Consider the following 23,733-nt stretch of genomic DNA (forward strand, 5'->3'; position numbering starts at 1 on the left):
CTCTGCCTCTTTATTTGTTGACGATACTACACTGATCTCTTAACACAGCGACATATAAACTGCAATTATTGACATTCTTCAACGTGACAGATCAAATAGTTGACTGGTTTACAATATGAAAATTTACGTGTAATAATCAAAAGTGTGAATCTAAAAACTTTTCGTTGAGAGAAAACTCCAAATTCCGAAAAATACCAATGATTCAAGGTGACATCATTCATTAAACTATTACACTATACAGTACTCAACATCTTGTCGATTAAATGTTGTAAATAACATGTTTCGGTATGAGTTTTTCTTGTCTTACGAATCTTTGTCATACAATTAATTCTGTTAATGTTTTTCTAGTGGGGTGAGCTCATTCATGTGAATTTTTACTGCTCCTTATACATTTTCTTTTACTGGTGTATAATTATGTACTAATTATTTTATCTATGATAAAAATGCCATTAAAATTAAACTAGGAGATTTGTAAATATTATCAAAATTATCGTTTTGATTTTTATTTCCTCTATGACAAAGGGTTGTAGTTTTAGTCTGCAGCTACAGGTGTTGGTAGTAGTGAATTGTGTCAATATGGCTGCAAGTGAAGATTCTGATTATTTTGGAAGCTGGGAAGAGATGGCTGATACAGGGGTACGTTTTTATTACACCCAAGTATTCAAAAGATTTAAATGATATTGATTGATTGAGTGAAGGAAAAGTTTACGAGACATTTTTTTGTGAAGTCCTCGTTTTAAGCAATTTAAATTTGGTGCGCAATGATAGGTTCTGTGAAGTAGTTAATTAGGTTGTGCATGTAGGCTAGATAATTTCAAAACTTGACATTACTTTCAAGGGCATTCACTATTGGAAAGTATTGAGTGTTGTACTATGTTTTAGGCAACTCACACTACTTGGTAAAATAACCCAATAATTGTAAAATAAAAATAGAGGATTAGATTAAATTGGCCAAAAAATTTACATTTTATTCCATTTCTTGACAGGCATTTGTTCTGAGTCTTTAGACAATTTTTTATGTAACAAATTTTCGATATTTATTTTGTTATTAATTATTAGCTTCATGTTAATCTTTTACTTCACAAAAACTTTTAATTTGTTTAAAAATTCCGAAGATAAATTACAATAATTTTGATTCAAGGACATTATATCTATGATACCCAAGTGCTATCCGAGAATGCTGGAGGCAGTGTAACCAAAAATTTTAGTATTTTTACAGCAAATGTCACTAACATTGAATTAAATAAATTTAATTACAACCTTTTTTATAAGTAGTTTTATAAAGCAGCCACCACCACAATCTTATCATCGATATTCATGAATACTGAAATGGAAAAAGTCAAATCAAATTATGTTATAGGTATTTAAAATTACAGTATAATTGAGCTGTTTTTAGATCTAAAAAAGTAATAATTTAATGATGAATTAAAAACTATCTAGACTGTGTGTTTTTAAAATGTAACAAACAGTGTAACTTTTTCTGAAGGATAAACTTGTCCGACAGCTTGTATCACAAATAATACATGAAAATCGTCATTGTATTTGCGGCCATCACAAAAATATCATTCAAATGATTTTACAATTAATTTGTAACAATATTGCTATTTAATACGTTAAAAAGAGGTGGCAATAATCAGTTGTAAATAACTATAATACGAATGTTTTTGTGTTTGATAGTTTAGGCATTACTAATCAATAATTTCTTTCCCTGAGTTGATTGTGGTGGTGGCCACTTACTGTGCAGTACTGCAGCCCTGATACCTCATGCTGAAAACTCTTCAAGTGTAAAGAATTAGCCTAACCCTGCAATTGATGGTTATTTTTTATAAAATGACATAAGGATTTTCTCCACTAGTGCAAGCTATTTTCAAAATTTCATTAACCCTTTCCGGGCCAGATCGTGTCTGAAAAGTGCCAGGCGGCAATATATTGCTGTCGGTGACATACGCCTTGATATTCGTCGTTTTCTTAAATAAATACAACGTCAAATGATTAAAGTTTTATGTTTTTTTATTACCTGGTATATTTGTAGATAGTTAATATGAATATAATTTTTATTTTGGAGGTCTATGGATTTTTATTTCGTAATTGTCACGTGGCATTATCAGGTGACTCGATCTATTGTTGTTAATTCTTTATGCTTTAGTGCAATCGTACTATTGTATGCTGGATTCTTCTTCATTATTTTATTTTGTGGTTGTAAATATTAGTAGTGTTGTAAGTAGCATATTTGTAAATAGAAAAAGTGTAAATAAATTTCAAATAAAATTGTGTAAATATTTCTTGGTAAATAGTGTTTTTAACTGTATTGAAACTGCTTATGGATCCTACAATCATCTGTTTACCGGTACATCCATAATGTGAATAGTTATTTTAAGGACTTTTCTTGTGCAGACGAAGTGGCTAAGTGTTCAGAATGTAAACTAGAATACCCACGCTGGTTGTTGTCGCATCAGAACCGCGGCAAAATTAGCGAGATTAATCGCAGCCAAGACTGTGTGGCGATGTGATGCGTGCGCTAGCGATGCGGTGTCTGTCAGCAGCCGTTCCGACACGGAGGACCTGTCTATCGTCGAACTACTTAAAAATATTCAGTTGGAAATGGGTAGGAATAGCAAGGCCAACAGTGAAAATTTCGCGGATCTCAAGAAAACTATGGAGAGCATTGAGAGCTCTCTTGGTGACGTCAAGGCTAGACTGGTTACTTTGGAGCAGGAAAATAATATATTGAAATGTGAGTGCACTTCAACTGAAAGAAAATAATTTGTGTTTGGAGAGCCAAATCAGCGATTTGAACAATAGTTTGGAGGATTTGAAACAGTATTCCCGGAGCCACAATTTAGAAATTCGAGGAATTCCTGTCACTACAAATGAGGATGTGTATAGTATATTGGCGTCAATTGCCAGGGCCATTGGAGTTGACTTTTTAAGGGATGGCATTTCTATCGCACATCGCCTGTCACCCGCCGAAAGATCGCCGCTTCTCACCAAATATTATAGTGCAGTTCTTGTCTCGCTCGATGAGGAACCAATGGCTTTTTGCTGCTAAGAAGAGGAGGTTGCAGACCACGGACCTGGCTTCGTCACTAAGCCCCGCACCTGTCTATATAAATGAACACTTGACGCCAAACAACCGCAAGCTCCTCGGATACGTCAAGTCAGCGGTCAAGGATGGGAGGCTGCTCGCTGCGTGGTCCAGGGATGGCAGGATCACTGGTGCGGAAGTGTGAAAATGCCGCTTCTACTAGAGTGTGGTGCCCTCGGGACGTGGACAGGATAATGGGAGACGTCAGTCAGGACATAGACTGCACTCGCAGTGAGAATTAGGGGAGACTGCTGTTCATCCTACCAAGTAGTATGTCACCTACAACTTAGTATTGTATCTGGCCAATATAAATCGACCATACAGTTTTTTCCGTCATACAATTACGTTTTAAAGAACAATATTGTTTTTTATTAACTGTAAAATTAGTCTGTTTAGTTGCTATGTCTATGTCTATTAAATGTAGTTAACCATGTAAGTATTCACCATATTATTCAATTTTTATATCAAATTTCATAAATCCAAATTGGCGGGTTTTTCTGTAGTTGCATATGTTGTTGGTATCGACACCTTGTTGTTTTAGTATTCAATTTTTGCTAGAGATAATAAAGAGTTGTGTATTGATCTAACAGAAGAATAACATAATGTTTGCCAATATATTTTTCTAAAATATAATTACATAAACATGTAATCATAAATGTGTATGGACCCAAATTTAGATTTTACTACTGTACAAGATATAATTAGGATGTTTATTATTCACTAAGTAATACGCTGATATCATACGTATTATTAAATGATAGTGTGGTATGTAAGGGTTTCGTTTATGCCCACGAAAGATATTTTTTTTAATGTGTCATTGCAGTATAACTATTTTAACTTAAACAATTTTTATTTTAAGTTTTCATTACATGTTAATACTATTCTTTACTTATATATGTATTAGTTACTATTGGCTATAACAATTGTGCTTTTAAAGATAGCCAATAGTTTCAAAATAATCTCTTTTTTAGTTATTTTGTACAATAAAATATATTGAAAAGTTTTTTGGTTTCAATTATAAATTGTTTATGTACTATCTGTGCATTGTTCTGTATGTGGTTTTAGTTTAAGTACAGGATACATCTGTTTCATTTCATTACTCTTAAAAGTGCTTTATGGTTCTAGGTATCACGTTTTTTTTGTCTTGATTATCTTGTACATTTATCCATAGTCTAATCAATTTACTCCAATGATAAGTTAATAGTTTATTTTTTAATTAATCAAAACCGGTACTTATTGCTAATAGTATTTGTTTTAATTGACCACAATTTTGACACAAATACATTTCATTGTAAATACAATTTTAAAGCTTCAGTGAAATAACAATAATGTATCTGTAATTTTTACATTTTCAGAAACCTAAATTATAAAATAAGTTAAATGAATATAAGGCACATACTTAGTGTATTATTAAATCCAGTTTTCCATATGGTTGTACTGTAACTATCACGTTTAACATCTATAATATAAGTGAACGGACTTTTAGTATTAAGTATTACTCTAAGCATTGTATGTGTGTTTTTTTTTTGCGTGGGTCGGCCATGGGTATATACTTTTTTAATGAATCCAAATCTTATCGACAGAAATTGGCTTTTTTGCGATTAATACCGAATTATTTGAGGGAATAAATTCCTTTTGTTTTTTTAAGAATGATGATGTTTACAGTGCCTCTGATAACTTAATGACAATATTTCATTGTAATATTCGTAGTTACAACAAGCATATTGATGAGCTCATGTTAATTTTAAGTAGTTATAACCAGAAATTCGATATTATAGTTCTAAACGGAGACTTGGATGGATGAAAGTAGCGTGTTTGAGCGAATGCATGGGTACGATATTTTAGTTAACAAAAAGCGTAGGAATCAGAATGATGGAGTGATTGTGTATGTAAGGGAAAATCTGAATGTGAGTAGTGAGGAAGTAAGTTTACACGGGGCAACTAGCATTAAAATAGACGTTAGTAACTGGTAGTGGCTGGCACAGTATTCTGGCTGTGTACCGCAGCCCATCACCTGATCTTGACCTTGAACTGTTTATTGATAAATCTGGAGTCGTATTGTGATAGCAGGCCGCGGGACAGGGACACACTGGCTGATAGGTGACGTGAACTGCTGTATTCTCTGCCGGATACACATAACCCAACGTCGCAACGTTACCTGGATGTGCTCTACGGCGCGGGCTATGTCTGTGGTATTAACTTACTTACCCACTCGTGTCACCACAAATACAAGTAGCTGCATTGATCATATTTTTGTCGACTCACGTACCACGAAAGATGTAAGATGCGGTGTAATTAAAGCAGAAATGACGGATCATTATTTTACAGTTGCTGCAATTAATAACAATATTACCAATTCTAAACTTAGTAAAACATATCACAACATTTTTATAGATTTCAAAAAAGTAGCACATCTCATTTCCGTAACTAATTGGGAGTCTGTAGTTGAAACAGACGACGTCAACACTTCTAGCGAGCTATTTGTTCATCAGATACAGACAATATTGAAAAACTCTCTACAGAAGATAAACACATTCCCGCGAAAGAAATGAAAATAAAACCGTGGATGACTAGAGGATTGGTTAAGTCGATCAGACACAGAGATAAGATTAGCAAACAATTAAAAAAACAACCTTTCAATCCTATTCTTATTGCTCAGTTTAAATCCTATCCGGAATGTACTTAGTAATCTTATTAAAACGGCGAAAGAAGACTATTTTTCGTAATAATATTAACGTGAACAAGAATAACGCGAAATTCCTATGGAAAAGTATTAGCGAGATTACCGGTAATACTAAACGAAAAGAAGCTTTCAAAATTGACCCATTTTTGGAAGGGAATAGGGAGCCTGATAAAAGTGACGTGATTAAGGTTGCAGACACTTTCAATGATTATTATGTCGGTGTTGGGGCAGGGCTAGCCAGTGCTGTCCCTCCAGTGACTGAGCTTGTTATTGATGATGGTGACTTCGCAGTTGATTCGGCCCTCAGGGCTGGTTCCCCTCACTCAGGATGATATTTTTCGGAGTGTCACCGAACTCAGGGGGGGGCTTCCGCTCCGGGGATTGACGGGATTCCCGCTAGGATCGTCAAAGACAATATTACCGAACTAATAAAACCACTGTTACATATTTTTAACTGTAGTATTTTAAAAGGGATTTATCCGAATGTTTTCAAAGTGAGTAAAGTTTATTCCAATTTTTAAGGGGGGTCCGAAACACAGTGTGTAAGCTATAGACCTTATTACTTTATCTAGTGTACTAGCAAAAAATCTTAGAGAAATGTGTTAAGAACCAACTTGTGAATTATTTAAAAATCAACAATATAATTTATCAAAACCAATTTGGATTTAGGAGCGATAGGAATTTGAATGATGCTTTATATTTGTTGACTAAAGAGTTACATGATGCTGTGGGCAAAAACAGGAAGGCTCTATTGGTATTTATTGATTTGGCTAAAGCGTTTGACACAATTAATCAGAACTTATTAATTAAGAAACTAAATTTCTTGGGGGCTCACGATACAACCTTGAACTGGTTTAAAGACTACTTCCGAGACAGAAGTCAGGTGGTCACAATTCAGGGGGAGCTGAGTTCGAGGAAGACCATACAGTACAGTGTAATTCAAGGAAGTACTTTAGGTCCTACATTTATTCTTGATATATATGAACAATTTAGTAAAATAAATATGGCAAATGGTAAAATATTTTTAAACGCGGATGACACAGCTCTGTGTTTCGAGGGTCCAGCTGGCCAGAGGTGTATGGGGCGGCTGAGCGTGGTCTAAACACTGTAAAGCGCTGGTTTGACCAAAATGGACTCACTATCAAACGTCAAAAAAACAAAGTGCATGGCAGTGGCACTTCGGACGGGTCATGATCCGGACAATTTACACCTGAGGCTTCACACTTGTGGCGGAGTGGCTGGCTGTATGTCATGTGAATGTGTAGAGCGTGTATCTGAGTACAAGTATTTAGGAGTATTTTTTGATAATCGGTTGAAATGGACAGCTCACATCCAATATATAAGAAGTAAGTTGAGGAAACACATTTTTATTTTTAAAAAAACTTTGTAATATATTAACATTTGATTTACTAAAAATGGTTTATTACGCATTCGTACAGTCTACTCTGCAGTACGGAATTATTGCTTGGGGTGGGACATTTAAGAGCTCGCTGTGTACCATTAGAAATCGTCCAAAAAGCAATTATTAAAGCTGCCTTGAAAAAAAATCGTCTTTATCCTTCAGATTTGTTATTTGATGAATTTAAGGTTTTTAACGTTAGACATTTATATATTAGAAATATTATAATGTACATGTTCAAAAACCACAGTAATATTTTTAATCAAGTAAGCCATAGCTACCTCGACCAGATTGGCAGTGTCCTCTGGGATTATTGCCCCAAAATTAGAGAAGTCCATCAATTGCACAAATTCACACTACATTGCAAATATAATTTTTCCTAAATTACCAGATTGTCTTAAGTTACCAAGTGTTTACAAATCCGTCACTTATAAAAAAAGAAAGTAACCTCATGGCTACTAAACATAGATAAAGTTGAGTTAGAATATTTTATAACATCTTTGTATGCACATTAGCATAATTGTTGAACCTATGTTCATTCATCGCTAGCATTGACAGTGGGTTGGTGTTGTAACTGTGTAGGATTGAGTGTTGATAGAGTGTCTTTTGATCGTGGTAAATATAGGGACAGGAAGGGGGAGATAAAAGTAAAGGGGAGCAGGGGGGGATAGAGAGGGGGGAGGGAGAGAGAGTGAGAGAGAGAGAGAGAGAGAGGAGAGAGAGAGAGAGAGAGAGAGAGAGAGAGAGAGAGAGAGAGATTATGATGGTTATGTGTGGCGTGAGTGTTAAGTGTGTGAGAGGTTCCAAGCCTCCTAATTAACCGATATCTCGTATTTTGGATAAATTCAGTTTATATTCTTGTTATCATTTATGAATCATCCATTATCATATTATCATTTCTGCGGTTGTTATCTGGTTGTAATCTTATTGTCAAACACTTGCTTTGTTGTAGCTATGAAGTATTTGTTTTTTCTTATATTACGAGCATATACAAAAGATGCATTTCATGTTGTCATTACGTTGTTTTTCCATACGAAGATTTACATTACTTTTTATGTTGATGAGTACATATTCATGCTGCTGATCGCGTCTCGATCTCCACACACAGGCTATGCCCATGTGGAGATCATTTCCTGTTTTTGCATGTATGTTGAGATCTTTGTAACTATGAGAGAGGAAATAAATTAATATTCATTCATTCAAAAGTTTCTTGCAGTGTAAGAGTCAGTTGCTTTATCACTTGTTGCGAAGTACAATTATGCGTATTTATACAAAATGTGTCATAAAAAATTTATTTATGAGAGAAATAACACAAAATTTTGTATGGTTGTTCCTTTATAAATGTACAATATAATAACATATAGCTTCCTACAGTAAAATTATTTTTCCTTTTTTAGTTATTTACAAAAAAAAATAAAAAAATAATTTTTTTAATGTAATCCATTAAAACATTATTTTTTTAAATTTTAAATTACTTAAAACTACATCTATATATTTTTTTTGTTGATAGTATATATCTATACGAGTAATTTGGTGCAACTTTTAGGTCATTCTCTAATGTTTATGAAAAGTTATAAATTTTAATCTAAGAGACTGCAAAATCGCCAATTTTAGCCTGGCACTTTTGACTAGTCACAAGGGGATATGATATGTGAAAAAATTTTGCAACATCTCATATTTGGTCCTGGCCCTGAAAGGGTTAAAATATATGTAATTTGACCTTAAAGTAGTTTTGTACAGTTAAACCTCAGTATCAGAAATAATAGGGGCTGAATATTTTTCGGATAACCCAAATTTAAACAGGGAACTTGTTTTTTCCTGCTGCTATATCATTGCTGGAACAGTCCAGATGAAAATACTCTTGCGCTTACTAGGTACCTCTTTTTTATTTTTATTTCCTTTTAAGCTTCATTCTGCCCGTCCTCACTGGCATCTTCTTGTACGAAGATCTCCAACAAGCAATAGAAGAGAGCCAATACAGCATAAAGTGTATGATATTCTTAAAAGTCCTAAGGTCACAGACAGGATTTGAACTTGCGCTTTCTCTAACTCAGATCTAAAGTCAGATGGACCCCTCAGCCAATGTCTCTCCAAGATGATGCCAAAGAGTTATGTACATTTAGATGACACTGTTATAAAACTCACAAAAAACTAAAAACCCATTTTTAATTAATACAGGAGGAACTTTTACCATGACTAAAGAGTATTTGTTCTCAAAAACTTTGTTGAAACAAATGTAGAACAAAGTATCGTTCAACCAGATGTTATAATTCAGAGGAACTCAAAATACACGCATTGTAACTTGAGTCTCTTGTGGAAGCTGCATGTACACCAGTACAGACTCGAGCAAGTATGCAACCTGGATAATCCAGATGTTCTTCTCCTGTCACACGAGCTGAAGCATTGAATGTCTTTGGTTGCTTTAGGAACCTTTCTACTCTGTAGAAAAATACGTGAAGAAGAAATACTGAAGAATACACAATTTTGTATCATTCACCATTATTGTACAGTAATTTATAAGATGACACACCACTAATGTACAACATAAATTAAAAACAATTTATATAGACTTATTATTTTTAAAACTACGGTACATAAATAATTAAGGTTTTTTGTTATTACCGTGCATTTTTGAGTCTTAGATTATTAATATATATGGAAGAAACAAATAGTGAATTGGAATTCAGATTACAGTAGAAAAACTGAATTAACCTGTAACAATTCTAGTGTAGCAATATGAACATAGATATATATTCAGTCCTCATGCAGTGTTCATTTCTCATTTTATTATCTGGGCTGATACGGGTTAAAAATTTTATCAATATAAAATACGTACTGGAAGCTGGTCACATTTACTATGAAGTAAATTAAGTTTGATAAAATTTGGAACTTTTAATAATATTAGAAATATTAATACTAGTTTTACCTCTAGGTTTTGGATGAACAGATTGCCCAGATGCAAGCAACGATAGCTTCCAATCAAGAAAATAGTACTAGGTAAGTAGAAGTAAGCGATAATTATTTGGATAACTCCTGATGGTCAAGCTTTTTGTTTCCCACTTGATAAAATAGTATTGATAAATTGTTAAGGTTAAGTTGTTTATTGTGTTCATGTCTTTAAAGCTTCTGTTAATTGTAAATGGGTCTTTCTTTGTCAAACAAACAAGACACTCAATCAGACCATTTCAGACTTGGTTGAAACTTTGTGTATTTATACTCTCTAAGATCCTGAACTAAAATATAATTTAAAAAAATTATCACTTATAATTTCAGTTAGAAATGTTCAAAAGTCACAAAATACAGTGTTGTGTATTCATTTAGAACCCTCTTCCATTTAATTTAACAGTTCTTGAATAACATAAAAATATGTAGTGTTAAAATATTTTGACAATCAACCAACTGGTTGATGTACATTACAAGTATTAAGCTTAAGAATTTCATTACAGCCTATATCCAGGGTACTTCTACCGTTGACAGGCATTCATATATATGATTTAGAAAAGTGAACATTTTTGTTAGGGAGAATGGAATCTTAGACAAAGATTAAATCAAACATGCGGTACTGTTATATAATGTAATCATGTATTTTCCATTGCAAACTTATCATTAAAGTTAAACATCTGATAAAAAATACGTCTTATTCAAGCGTAGATTGGCATGATATCCCTCGAAGATTTGTGTTTGGATTTGTGATTGGTGTGTTTTTTCACCAAGAGATGAAAAATTACTTCTTTTCCTTTTTATTGTAAATACACTGACTATAGTGTATCAAGATGTATACAAAAGTAAAAAAAAACTCTAAAAAGTTTTAAGCTAATACAGAAGGTAATGTTAAGATTGGTATAATCAAATTTTGTTCATTACTTTAGAGTTGTAATAAGTGTTTATAGACAAATTGTAATATATTTCATGTCTATCTATACTAAAAATAAGTGAGGTGTTTATTACTTTTTTGTAGATTTTTAAGTGTAGATGGTATTAAATAGGGTTACATCAAGCATGATATTGCGTCTTGGCACTTCCACAGTTTAAAATTTGTTATTTATAGATGCTCAGAGAACAAACCAGTTGTGATATTCCAAGAAGAGGAAGGCCGGACCAGGTACAACTCTTCAGAACCAACTGTCAAGATCCTGAAGAGGCCATCCAACGGTGGGGAAAACATGGTCAATGGAGATTCAAGCCGGATACCCAAAGTACCTGTCAAAACCTTACAGCAGGTAAATTATCCGGATATGCTCTATTATTATCGTACCTATAAGATACACTTAACTCTATAGAGGCCGTCAGGTCAACTGCGGTATTATCTGAATAAACTTGCAAACAAAATAGGTTATCCGATTTTCTATGAACGATTTCATGTAAATAATAAGTTGATCAAATAGCTACTCTTTGGTTTTGTTAAAAAAATCGCGGTAAACATAACTAAGAATAAATAAATATGAGCTGGAAACAACAGATTAATATTTTTTAAATATAATATTTATAAAGAGTTAATATATTTGTTATTATCACTCTAGGTAATTTTAAAGTGCTGAAATTCCATTTCTGTTGTTTCAATATAGGATTGAGTTCTTACTTATATTGAGTGTAGCATCCTTATATGTGTACATTCAAAGGCTTATTCAAACATAAATAAAATTTTTGTCCCATGGCCAACATGTTTAAACAATGTGGAAACTATGGAATTGGATAGACGCAAATATGACATTGTTTGGCTCTATGGGAAAGATAATAAAAGTAACAGCACAGCATGTTTTGGTTTTAACTGATAAACATAATTTGAGTGTTATCCATAATTAACTTACTGCACAGTGTTGGTATGGAATATTGTTGAATAGTACAATTAATTAATTATACTGGAGGTAGATTATTAGGGCTGAAAGTAGGTGCTATTTGACTGAAGTAGACTTCTTAGTCGGATATATGACTATATATTTTCTTTATAAGGCGAACAAAGCAAACTCAAGTATGGCATAAAAAAATTCATTCGAATCAGATAGAAGTGGTCTTACTCTTGTAAAACCTGAAATAAACACCAATGACAATTCTCTTGACCTCGTGAAGCCTATTACAGGCAGAATGAGTGTACTCCTAATAATTCAAAATATTAATAATTATGTGAATTTGAATTCTCGAATTAGATTTTTCTAACATAAAATAAATATTTGTACCAGGTACTTGACTCCTTAGGCAGGATGCACACTGAAGAAACCTGTTTCAGGAAATCGGTTTCATGAAACGAGAAACTTTAGTTGCTTGCAACAGATAGGTTAGATTAACGCAGGGCTGTGCACACTGCGTTTCATGAAACAGTAGTTTCATTGATTTCTTGAAACTGGTTTACATGCAACCCAAAAAACAGATTTCATAATGGCTTTAGTTTCATGTTTCAAGTGATTTTACTACCATGTATGACTTAAATAAAGTATTAAAAGTGCTTTCCACAGTATAAAAGTAATACCATAGTGTTGATACTTATTTTTTCGATTTTCGGTACCAATACCATTGATACTTATATTCATTAAAATTATGTAACGTTTTTAATGACACATCTCATGCCTTTGTACATACTTCAATACAACAACAATATGGCCTGCACCTAATCCCTGTTTTCATGTGTCAACTCCCATTGTGGCGGAATTGTTATCCCTGGAATCAAGAAATAAGTTTCAAGATAATTCCTGATATCCTTTGCTGTTTTCAAATTTTTGTCAACAATACGATGACATACATTTTCATCACTGCCCTTAAATTTTGGCAAAGAAGGTTTATATGCAACACCTTCTAATTTCCGGATGTAATTGTGCAAAACACACGCACTTGCAAGTATAGGCTTGACCACTTTCTCAGAACAACCAATAGGGCCATCAAATATACGGAACTTTGACCTTAGCATTCCAAAAGCACACTCTACTGTCTTGCGACCTAAAGTCAACCGTAAATTGCAAATTCTTTGTTCATCTGTCAAAGCAGCTCTTGGGTAATTGCAGCTCACTGTAATTGTTAATTTTTCCTCAACACTCAAAGCTAACCTCCAGTTGGTGTCTTTCCTCGTTATTAAAGGACTAACTAATTCCACCAAACGATCAAAAAGTGGCTTCGACATTCTAAAAAAATCCTTACATTTGACAGGATCACTGCACAAGTGACGAGCTACAATGTAAGTACTGTGTTGACAATCCCTGATCAACGGGTGAACCCAATACTTTCTTCTTTTCTTTTTCTTTAGCCACCAACATAAAATAACCACATCATCATCATCATCATCCGAATCCATCATGAAACTGATGGAAACCCGTTTCTGCTGTGTTCATATTTAAATTAAATGGTTTTCTTGAAACCAATTTCATGAAAACGGTTTCCTGAAACAGGTTTCTTCAGTGTGCACCCTGCCTTAGTATTATTCTATATGTTATTGAAATTAATCTCTTATCATAAGTAGGAATAAAATAGCCATTGTTGTTTTCAATGTTTAAGATTGTAGTTAGTGTGTTTGTTGTTTTCATGGTTCATTTCTAGTTGTATATAATTAATTTAAAGATACAGTGGCTTATGCTCTGACTCAGGAGTAATGTTTAGTTTATTATGATATTGAGTCACATCAACATTTTTATTACATAATCAATATGATAATATATAGTTGACGTTTTTATTTAAAAATTAGTAACAGAAATGTCCATATTTAGATTTATTTTTTTATGTTTCCAAACAATTTCATTATCATTTATTAGAATTTAGATTTTGAAAAAGATGAACTGACAGGTGTGTTATCTTGCAGATAAGATAGATTGTTAGTACTGGTAAATCTATTTTTATGTTTACTCTAATGTTTATCTGTGAATGAGTTTGATATTGAGGTAACCCTTTTATGTACATTATTTCAAACATTGAACAGATGGTAATAAATAATGTTCTTATCTTTGATGATACAATGGTTTATTGTGATGCCGTTGAAAATACATCTAATGCTACGTACTGCATTTAGAGGGTTTTTTACAGTTTTATTTTCTGTTACTCAATGTAAGATCAATTGAGTTTTTATAAAATATCAAAATTATATTACTTTTAAATAATACTTAAAATAATTATTTTAGTTGTGCTTTTGGCCAATTTATCTAACCTTAGAACTGCAGCAATGTTAACATTGTAAAATGTTGGTCCCTTTTTCCGTCTGATACAAGTTTTTTTATAATTGGTAAAAATGCCAAATATTGTTCGATATAATATTTTTCTTATTAAGATACTTAGTTTTAGCAATATTTGTTACAAATAAGATATTTTAATGTTTAGAAATCTGTTTTTATCTTTAGAGAGAGCTGGAATATGCAGAGGCTCGGTTACGAATCCTGGGAGAGGCACGAAGTCCTGAGGAGGAGTTAGCGATAGCAGTAGAAGAAAAGTGAGTAATGTATTGTTTCTACAAAGGTTGGAATTTGTTAAAACTTTCTGTAAGCGTAGCCCTTTTAGGATTAGAGATCAGATCATGTTGTGAGCCTGTACATGAACTGACATAACAGTGTTGATTTAATCTATTGGTTCCCAAAATAAATAACTGTATGTGAAATCAGAACCCTAGGAGAGTTTTGATTACTGTTTATACCTGCCTGTAGAGCGTAAACTAGGTACGACAAAAAGTTATGTGTAATATTAGGGTAAATCAGTAGATCCATAGCTCTAGTTTACTGAGGAGGATGGCTGTAGGTGTGGGTAATGCTTAGTTTTTTGCAAGCCCAAACAAATCCATATTCTTACAAGATTCTATTTTTTCTGAAAAATCATGTACTACATATCTGTTTAAAATTAATTTAAACTTTTCCAGGACTGTGACCATTAAGAAAATGCCAAAAATAGACATTCTTAAACCTCAAGACAATGAAACCATTCTGCGACACCCGCGTGGCCCTGACGGAACGAAAGGGTTCACACTGCAACGGTAGCAGCTGCTTTGCGTCTCGTCCCTACTTGTATATAACTTTTGTATTCATTTGTACCATTTTTATTATTGAACAATTTGTCAAGAGTGAAAGGCAATTACATGTGATTTTATTTAGTTTATCGCTCGCCATAATTTCATGACTGCTTTATTTTATTGATTTTATATTGTGAATTATGTGTATAATTTTGTCTGAATTTTGTACCGTAACAAGATGTGAGTCACAACATAATTTGTTGTGTTTCGTTTTATGCATATGAATAAGATTTCAGATAATATAATACTCATGTATAAGTTATAACTTTGTTTATTCGGACGATTTGGATGGCTTGTAATCTGGATAGACGAAAATGTAATTATGGTTAACATTAAAAGGATTTATTTTACTCTACTGAAATAAGCAGTAATAAAAAGTAAGGATTCAGTTTCTTCCGAGAGACATATCAGAAACGTTTCTAAGCTGTGCGATCCTGCAAACCTGTTACAAACGTAATTTTCACCAACGTACGAGACTGGGTATTGATTTTTTTCACTTTACACTGTCAAAAGAAAATTATTGATCTGTATTAACAACTTGCCTATTAGTTGTATATATTTTTACTGTCCCAACAAAATATCTTTTATATTTTTTATTAATTTTTTTGTTAAGCATGGTTTTTTAAAACAAAAATAAGTTTTTGTTGACAGTTGATAGTAAAAGTAACAGTATTATAATTAGATGTTTACACAGCATTTCTGCTGTAGGTGGAAATGCTCATGAACACTATCTAATGGCAAAACAACACAAAACGTAATAGAATTATTGTTGGCTTGTCCACAATCCGTTTGTCTGGTTAAATAATAAGAAACGGGTTAGTAATTCAGCGTAACACTGGGCAAAGGGTTCTGAATAAATAAAATTGGACTTTATTATAAAATAAATCCTCAGTTAAAATTAAGAATCTGTATTTTGTTGTTTGTTTAAAATATTGATCAATTTACGTATTGCTTGTGCTCATTCATAATCAGATTCAAATGTTACAACAAAACTATTATTTTATTACTGAATGTTCAATATAGTCGATATGTTTCATCATCCAATCCAAGAATTACAGCCAATTCAAATATCCAGTTGAAGAAATGTATTGTTAAGTGATGCAAATAGGTTTTTGTTGTATTGTATTAAAACAAATTTACAAAGTGTTCATTATGAGGTTTAGTTTGTGTTATGTGTGTACAGTTCAGGTCACGGTGTACAAGTGTAATTTAATCTAGGATTAGTGATGGGTTGTTAACAATGATGCCAGACAGATAGACAGTTAGTGTGTCGACACTTAAGCCTGCCATGCAGTGTCTAGTACGTTTTAGTGAACTAACTGTTGACAGTTGGTGAACTGGCTTTTTGCCTTTTAACGATAGAGAATGCTCTGTGATGTATAAAAATAACAAATAGTTCTTATTAGATGTACCAAGGAAAATTTATTATTTATAGAAAGTGTGGATTCAGTTGGAACTGTCCTGATAAGGAATCAATGTTCGTTTAGTGCAATAAGTTTGTAATATGTCCATATAATGAAGGAATGGGTTTCTCCAACAACGTTACAAAATTCATAATAATGAATATTGTAAAGTAAAATAAATGTGTTGATTTAAGAGACTTATTGCACCAACAATATAACAGTGCAACAGTACTGAAATAAATGGCAACAATGGTATCGGATATGCTCAAGACTGATTGGAGCATTTTGACTACTGGATTGATAATTTCTCGAAGATCGACATTGTGAATTGTTGTATCAGAGATTGAAATATCAAAACAGGATATAATACGAGCTTTTATCAAAATTTTAGTAATGCTAGGTACTATTGTCCTATCAGTGTAGAATGATATAACAGATGCAATGTCCTGATGAGAGTTAACTAAGGATGATTGTCGTTTGGCTCCTGTTCCCTCTGTGTTGCTGTCCCCTTCCTTCCCTCCTTTATTTAGAATCATATCATATTAGCATCATATTGACCTTGAGCATTATTACCTAAAAACTAGTGTTAAGCATTTCTAAACACTTCAGCATTAGACATCACCTGAATGGAAAAGTAGTTGATTTTGATTGAAACGATAAAGAGCCGTGGTTTACAGAAGTTCAATTAATAGGATTACTGCTTTATTTAGAGCTGGTGTATTTACTTATAGTAAAACGTCAAAATCAAGCAATTTTGAGGTTAGGTTTTCAATGTGATCCGTAGGCACTTTTATGCCTCATGTATGATGTAGGAAGATTATTTTGGCTAAAAAGACAAACACGAAAGTTGTTTTGTTTCTAAACCACGGCAGTTTCAAAATAGTCGACAACTGAACATTCAAACTTACAGTGTTGCAAATATCAGTCTCGTTGCAGCTTTGAGAAATGTTTTATGATTTGCAACTTTGTTGGAATGAGACCCATTAAATTTATTTTTTATTGAGTGTTGTTAAAGATGTAAAACAGTTTTATAAAACAATGACTGAATAAGTACATTATGTACTGTAGTGAATGAATGTTAGACTTGAAATTGTTTTTGCATGTATTGTAACTTGTATTACAGACGATGTGACCAATAACAGCTGGTTGACGAGCATGAAAACTGTGTGATTATTCTTGTTGTACTTTAAAATTGGTACTTCTTTGTAGTATTTATAATTTTACTGGTTAGCAACAGAGCAATAAGTAACTTTTCAATGAAAAAAAGTTTCCCTGTGAGTACTTAATTAAACAAGCCACTATCTACAGTAGTACTCCTTCAGGCTATCTTGGGTACAAGTAGTGAAAAGATCATTGTTCGATTTTATTTTGTACCACCTCCAACCTCAAATGTATATAAGATGTTAAAATGGGAGGTGTCAAACTTGGGAAAGAATGAACTGTTAGTGGTGATTTTAAGTTTTGTTTCATAAAACTCTGACAACGACTGTATGCTCTAAGTAGGTTGTTGAGTGTTACATATAGTTTATTGTCTTTGTATTGTATAATAAACAATCAAACAGAGTTTTATAACCTCAATTAATATAGTATATACGTGTTCTCAATGACTTAAATTATACCAAATTGCTATTAGTTTCAGATAAACCTCATTGCTTAAAGTAATCTGTGTACAAGTAGTTCCACAGATTCTGCCAGCCACAGTACCAAAAACACTAAGAATTCAAACTATTATACCAAAGGCACTTTATTTTAATAATGAGATTTATTCCACTGAAGAGATAAGTTTCTGAGTGCGAGTATTTTTCATTGCAAGTCTTTGGTTTATTATATTTATCAAGAAAAGAAAATTCAAAATTTTACACTACATACAAAACGTACGACGGCTATCCAGAAAGTAGATTATGTTTTGCTCTGTAGCCATTAGGTGCGATCACAGTCCATTTTGATGTCAGGACTATATTTCTTCCAGTGGCTATCCAGCTGTGCTAGTGAGGGCTTGATGTTGCTCCTTGTTGTTTTACAATAGCAGTTTAGAATGTGTGGCACAATTGAAAATTCCTTGCAGTATTGAAGTGCGGTCGATAATACGGTTTTTGTTGGCTAAGCGCAATAAATCAATTGGGATTTATTGCCAGCTCTGAAATTTATGAGAACAATGTGATTACTGAAGGTTGAGATTACTCAAATTTCAAGAAGTTTATTACACAAAATTGTTACACAGAAGTTACAATAAATTTTGCTTTTCCACATCACCGAGGTACTCCATATCCGCCTTACAGTCCAGATATTGTACCCAGCTACCACCACCTGTTTCCAGCAATGGAGACCTGGTTTGCAACGCAGTGCTTTGATGATGATGTGGAACTATGGAAGGGTGTGACTACCTGGTTGAAGTCATAACGCTAGTATTTCAAAACTAGTTCACCGATATGATAAGTGACTAAATTTGTATGGTGACTGTTTTAAAAAATAGTATTTTTAGTGTTTCAAATGTATATAATATAATTTTTTCTTGTACTTAGTTTTTTTTATATCAAAACGTTATCTACTTTCTGGATAGTCCTCATATGAGTGACACATTCTATAGGTACAGGCCACGGTAAAGGTAGGTGCTAGGTAGCTCTAGATACTTCTTAATTTTACACAATTTAGTGTTGTTAACAACCAAACATTTGCTGTCACCCTGTCAAATTTTGTTTTGTATCGTTGCTTTATAACCATTTAGTATTGTTTTCTTCTAGGGCGTGCAATTGGCCCTCTCTGGGTACATTTTTTTACATTCTCTTTTGATAAAATTTTTTTAGTCTTAACCATTTTTTTAGCAAAGATAAGCATGCGTATCCATTACAGAAGCAATGCGATTCTGTCTGACAGGAGACATGGAGGTTGTGTAGACCTCTTACCTCTACCAGTAATGGCGAAAAAGGTTGCTGGAGAAACATTTGTCAGAAAGGCAAATGGAGGGTAAAAGTAAAGTAAAGTAAAGTAAAAATGACATATTTTACCAGGCGAATTTAGGGCTAAGAAGCCCTCTCTAACACTTATCCTGGGGACCAACAGCTTAAATGTGACTTCCGAAACACCATCAATGGCTGGGCAGGCGGGTTGTTTGCAAGGTCAGGATCGCTCAGCGGTCATCCATCCAAGCAGCAGCTACGCTCGACGTTGCTTGATCTGGTTATCTTGCAATGACCATTGTAAATTGGAAGTATGGTTGGAGAAGCTCAATTGCTACAAGATGACAAATAAGTACAATTTTGAGAAAAATTATCATTTGGGATTGAGTAGCAAGAAAATATGGACATAGAACTCATATTGTACTATTACGACAGGTGGGATAAATATGGGTCAATGACCAAGAGCATACAATATTGGGCCATAAACCAAGTATTACAGTAGAATCAAATTATTTAAGAAATTATAGAACACGGGAGATTTCTCTTTTGTATGACAGTCAAGCAACAATCCATCAGCTCTGGTATGGTGTGGGATGGAAAAATATACTTCCCCTCCTCTGGGTGCCAGGACTTGAAGGAAACGAGAAGCCGGTCAACTAGACAGAAAGGAGGGTTCCACATGTCTAATAGGAGCTGAACTAGGATTAGGGCAAATTACCGCATTCTTTAGAGGGAAGCTCCAGAAAAGAGAAGACAGCCAAAGGCAAGGAAATATCTTTGGAAAAACGAGTAGGGGCAAAGACAAGTCAAGAAATTATGGAGATATTGTCCACAGAGAAGCTGAGAATCTTATCAAATTCACATCTAACTCAGTGCTTTGACAGGCTTCTGTAGTGCGTTGCAAACTCATTGAACACTTGAAAACGCTTGTTTTTAGTGAATGGTATGTGCAGATTCTGTAAGGATGGGCAAAAAATATGTTATATGTAGAGGCAACATTTTAGGCTGGCCTTAATTTCTATCCAAGTCGTAAGTCTTGACCTCATCCAAGTATTTTGAAGACTCCTTAAGGAGACAGGGCTTGCAGTACTAGTATAACTGGAATTTCTGCCATGAATGTATGCATTGGGAACTCAATTACCGATCTTTGCGGATCGTTGTCACCTAAGCATTTCAGAGGTGTTTGACAAATGTTTCACTATTAAATTAGAATCTAAGAGGAATCAGCATAACTGACACTAATTGTGGATTGCTCCACACAATAACGTAACCAGGAAAAACTTTTGGGGGTATCCAGATGACTGATGTTTTCCTGAAGTGGACAGAGAGTAAGGCCGCATTTTGTTCCTTAAAAAGGTTTTGGCCTGTTTCTTTCTTGAGAACGATCTTTCAGTAGTACATGTCAATAATACTGAATGATTTAAATAATAATCGTTTACTAAAAAAGTAATTGAAAATTTAGGAGGGGGGGCGGACCCCTTGGATCCCCTCACTGGCTCCCTCCACAGGTCATTATAATTAAAAACTAATTAATTATAGGTCAAAACTTCATTTATTCAATACTAATTTAATATTGTAATTCAAATTTAATTTCTACATTGATTAGCATTCATGTAATATGGAGGCTTAAACTATTTACCATCTTTAGCTATGTGTATGAAATATTTTTGTACTCTTTTTATTTAATATCGTACATTTCTGACCAAGCTGCTATCCGATTATGCATGTATGGAAATTTTAATTTCAAACTTGAATTTTCATTGATCAAATGGCTTACAACTTTAACAGTAATGCTGTAAGCTTGTAATTTATTTAATGGTACTACTAATGCTGTCAGCATTAGTGCTATAGAAGTAATAACAATTTTGAGTGAAATCCATTTTTATAATCCAAAAAGAACACATTGGATTGAAAATAGTGTTAAGAGACATTGTGAGTTTTTCCATTCTAAATTATTCAAAATATTAGATTATGAATCTGATTATTTGGCCATTTATGAATTCAAGTGGAAATTTAATATTGATTTATAAAATGTTATCTTAGTTTTTAAGGGTTATACAGCTATTGTCGAACTATCATCTCCGTTTTACCATCTGTTGTCTGAAGGTGAATTTCCACAGCAAGGCTAACGTGTTTAAATATATTAATTGTTAAGCAATTTTTTGATGCGGTGCAAACTGGAGAACTTAGATGATGGTTGTAAAATGGTACATCGTTTTATAGTGTAATAAAATATTAAATACAATATTAGTAGTTTAATTGAACTTTGTCAAAAAAAATAAACACATCTAGTTTTTTTATTAAATTGCATTATGGTCAATCAAAATTTTAAATGTCTTTGCTACTTTAATGTTTTTTACGCATTGATAAATTAAAAATTAATTCATTTTCAAATCTTTCTTAATTTATTATTGTTAATTATTTTTCTGTAACAGTAAATTAGAATCAACGATAAAAGATAACTTTTAGAATTATATATTTTTTATTACATTTTATCTACTTATTTCTGAAAAGTGAAAATGATTTAAGATTAAAATTTTTAATACTGTATGTCTTAAAGACTGAAATGTAAGCATGTATATATTTTATTTAGTACTAATATTTTAAATAGTTCTTATGAAGGGGAGTTAAAGTCATTCTAACCAAGTATTTATCAGCAAAATTTTAAAATCTTTGTTCTTGAAATTAGTTTTATTGGAAAAGGCAAAATGTTATTTTTTGTGATTTGTGTTTGTAACTGTTTTTGAACTTTATTTAAGTAAGTTTTAAATGCTATAATTTGTTCTGGTCTATGTATTTATTAACAAAACATTTTAAATAAAAAGCCCATTGTATCTTTGTTTACTTTGATCTTTCCTGTTTGTAATTTCCATTGTATATAAAATGTATAGTTTGTGTGTTGTAATTTACATATTAAGACATTAGACTCCTCGATTTTGTCACTATTACTTTTAAACTATCTCCTTTTAGGGAGGACTTTGTTTTGTTTAGTAAACCAGTTGAAAAAATTTCAGTATTTGACTTATTTTACCTAGAAATGTCCTGGAAGCTGATGTGAGCGAATTGGCACCATAATAAAGATTCATATAATGTCTTGCCATTGAAGTGTTCCTATTTTGTTTGGACAATGCCAAATTTATTAAAGTACATGTTTGACAATAATTATTATGAAGCCCAGATATTGATGTAAATGGCATGAAGGATCACATTAAATTTATAGAAAAATTGTCACCTAGGATCCAAAGGGTTGAAAATTAAAATTGTACAACAAACAACATAATGAGCTGCTACCAGAGAGACAAATGTGCACTATATTTCTGCCCAGAGCCAGAGGTAAAGTATTGCTTTTTTAAGGAGAGGCCAATCCCTTTCTAAGCCTTATTCTGTCAGCCCTCATGGGCCACTGATCTGTGCGGATATCTTATGAAACAATAAGGAGAAAAGTTGATACAGTAAAAGGTCAATGGTACTGATAGAAAGTGCTACGTCTAGGAGGATTTGAACCTGAGTTATCCCTAATGCAGATCCAAAGTCCGACGTCTTAGACCGCTCTGCCATCGGTACTCTCAAAAAACTTTTTAAGTGGAACTGATATCACCTCTCAACATTAATTTTGGTGATGGTTTTTTTGTTTAGTATTCCAGTATCCCAGAAGGATTCCTAAGGACAGGAAACATTCAAATATTTCTTCCGGTTCAGTTGGAAGATGTAGTAGATTTGTAACAACTGAAATATTAATAATTTATTTCTTATGGGATTGACATGTAATCGATATCTTGAAAACTGTTACAGTTACAACAAAATTGGTAATTATAATAAGTTTAAGAAATGCATTCAGAACAATTTATTTTTCTTTAAGTCTATAAATAACAGAGTTTTGAATTATTGAAAAGTTTACACAGCTACCTTATTAGAAGAGCTAGTAGTGAAGGTGGTTGAGATTTCTATAAAGTAAATTTAGGCAGCTTGGTATACTATTTCGCCATAGATTTACTAAAGTTTTTCCCTGTATAAGCTATCCCAAATAGTTTAGGTGCTGACAGCTAATTTGCGTTGTATAAGCCCCTAAACTAGTGTTTCTTGAATTCGATAGAGGAATTGCCCTTAAAAATACATAACTCATTATCAGCCACACTGGTTTAAAAGACAGTCGAAGTAGGAGAGCATCTAATGGTGTATCTAGTACCTATTTTCAGGAGGAACCATCCTGGTTTTTAATTTACCGTTATCTTTAGTGTAACAGGAGATTTTAAGTATGTATATAACAAATGTTTAGAAAGAAATGTATGCATAT

At 33.0% G+C, this 23,733-nt stretch overlaps 1 protein-coding gene across 1 annotated transcript; it reads left to right on the forward strand.

Moving 5' to 3' along the window:
- The first annotated feature begins 504 nt into the window (after positions 1 to 504).
- LOC124366162 (SUZ domain-containing protein 1) lies at positions 505 to 22,452 on the forward strand. The gene is made up of 5 exons (XM_046822505.1): positions 505 to 636; positions 10,100 to 10,164; positions 11,216 to 11,387; positions 14,481 to 14,569; positions 14,990 to 22,452. The coding sequence occupies exons 1-5, from the start codon at positions 514 to 516 to the stop codon at positions 15,105 to 15,107; spliced, it is 567 nt and encodes a 188-aa protein (XP_046678461.1). The 5' UTR covers positions 505 to 513; the 3' UTR covers positions 15,108 to 22,452.
- Positions 22,453 to 23,733: the final 1,281 nt, after the last annotated feature.

Source organism: Homalodisca vitripennis, chromosome 7, assembly GCF_021130785.1.
Source record: "Homalodisca vitripennis isolate AUS2020 chromosome 7, UT_GWSS_2.1, whole genome shotgun sequence".
In the NCBI taxonomy this organism is placed as follows: domain Eukaryota; kingdom Metazoa; phylum Arthropoda; class Insecta; order Hemiptera; family Cicadellidae; genus Homalodisca; species Homalodisca vitripennis.

Excerpts from the sequence above, each read along its gene's own strand:
- LOC124366162 (XM_046822505.1), top strand. The coding sequence starts at position 514 with ATGACAAAGGGTTGTAGTTTTAGTCTGCAGCTACAGGTGTTGGTAGTA. Across the intron at positions 11,388-14,480 it reads CTGTCAAAACCTTACAGCAG|AGAGAGCTGGAATATGCAGA; the intron begins GTAAATTATCCG and ends TTTTATCTTTAG. Across the intron at positions 14,570-14,989 it reads GCGATAGCAGTAGAAGAAAA|GACTGTGACCATTAAGAAAA; the intron begins GTGAGTAATGTA and ends AAACTTTTCCAG.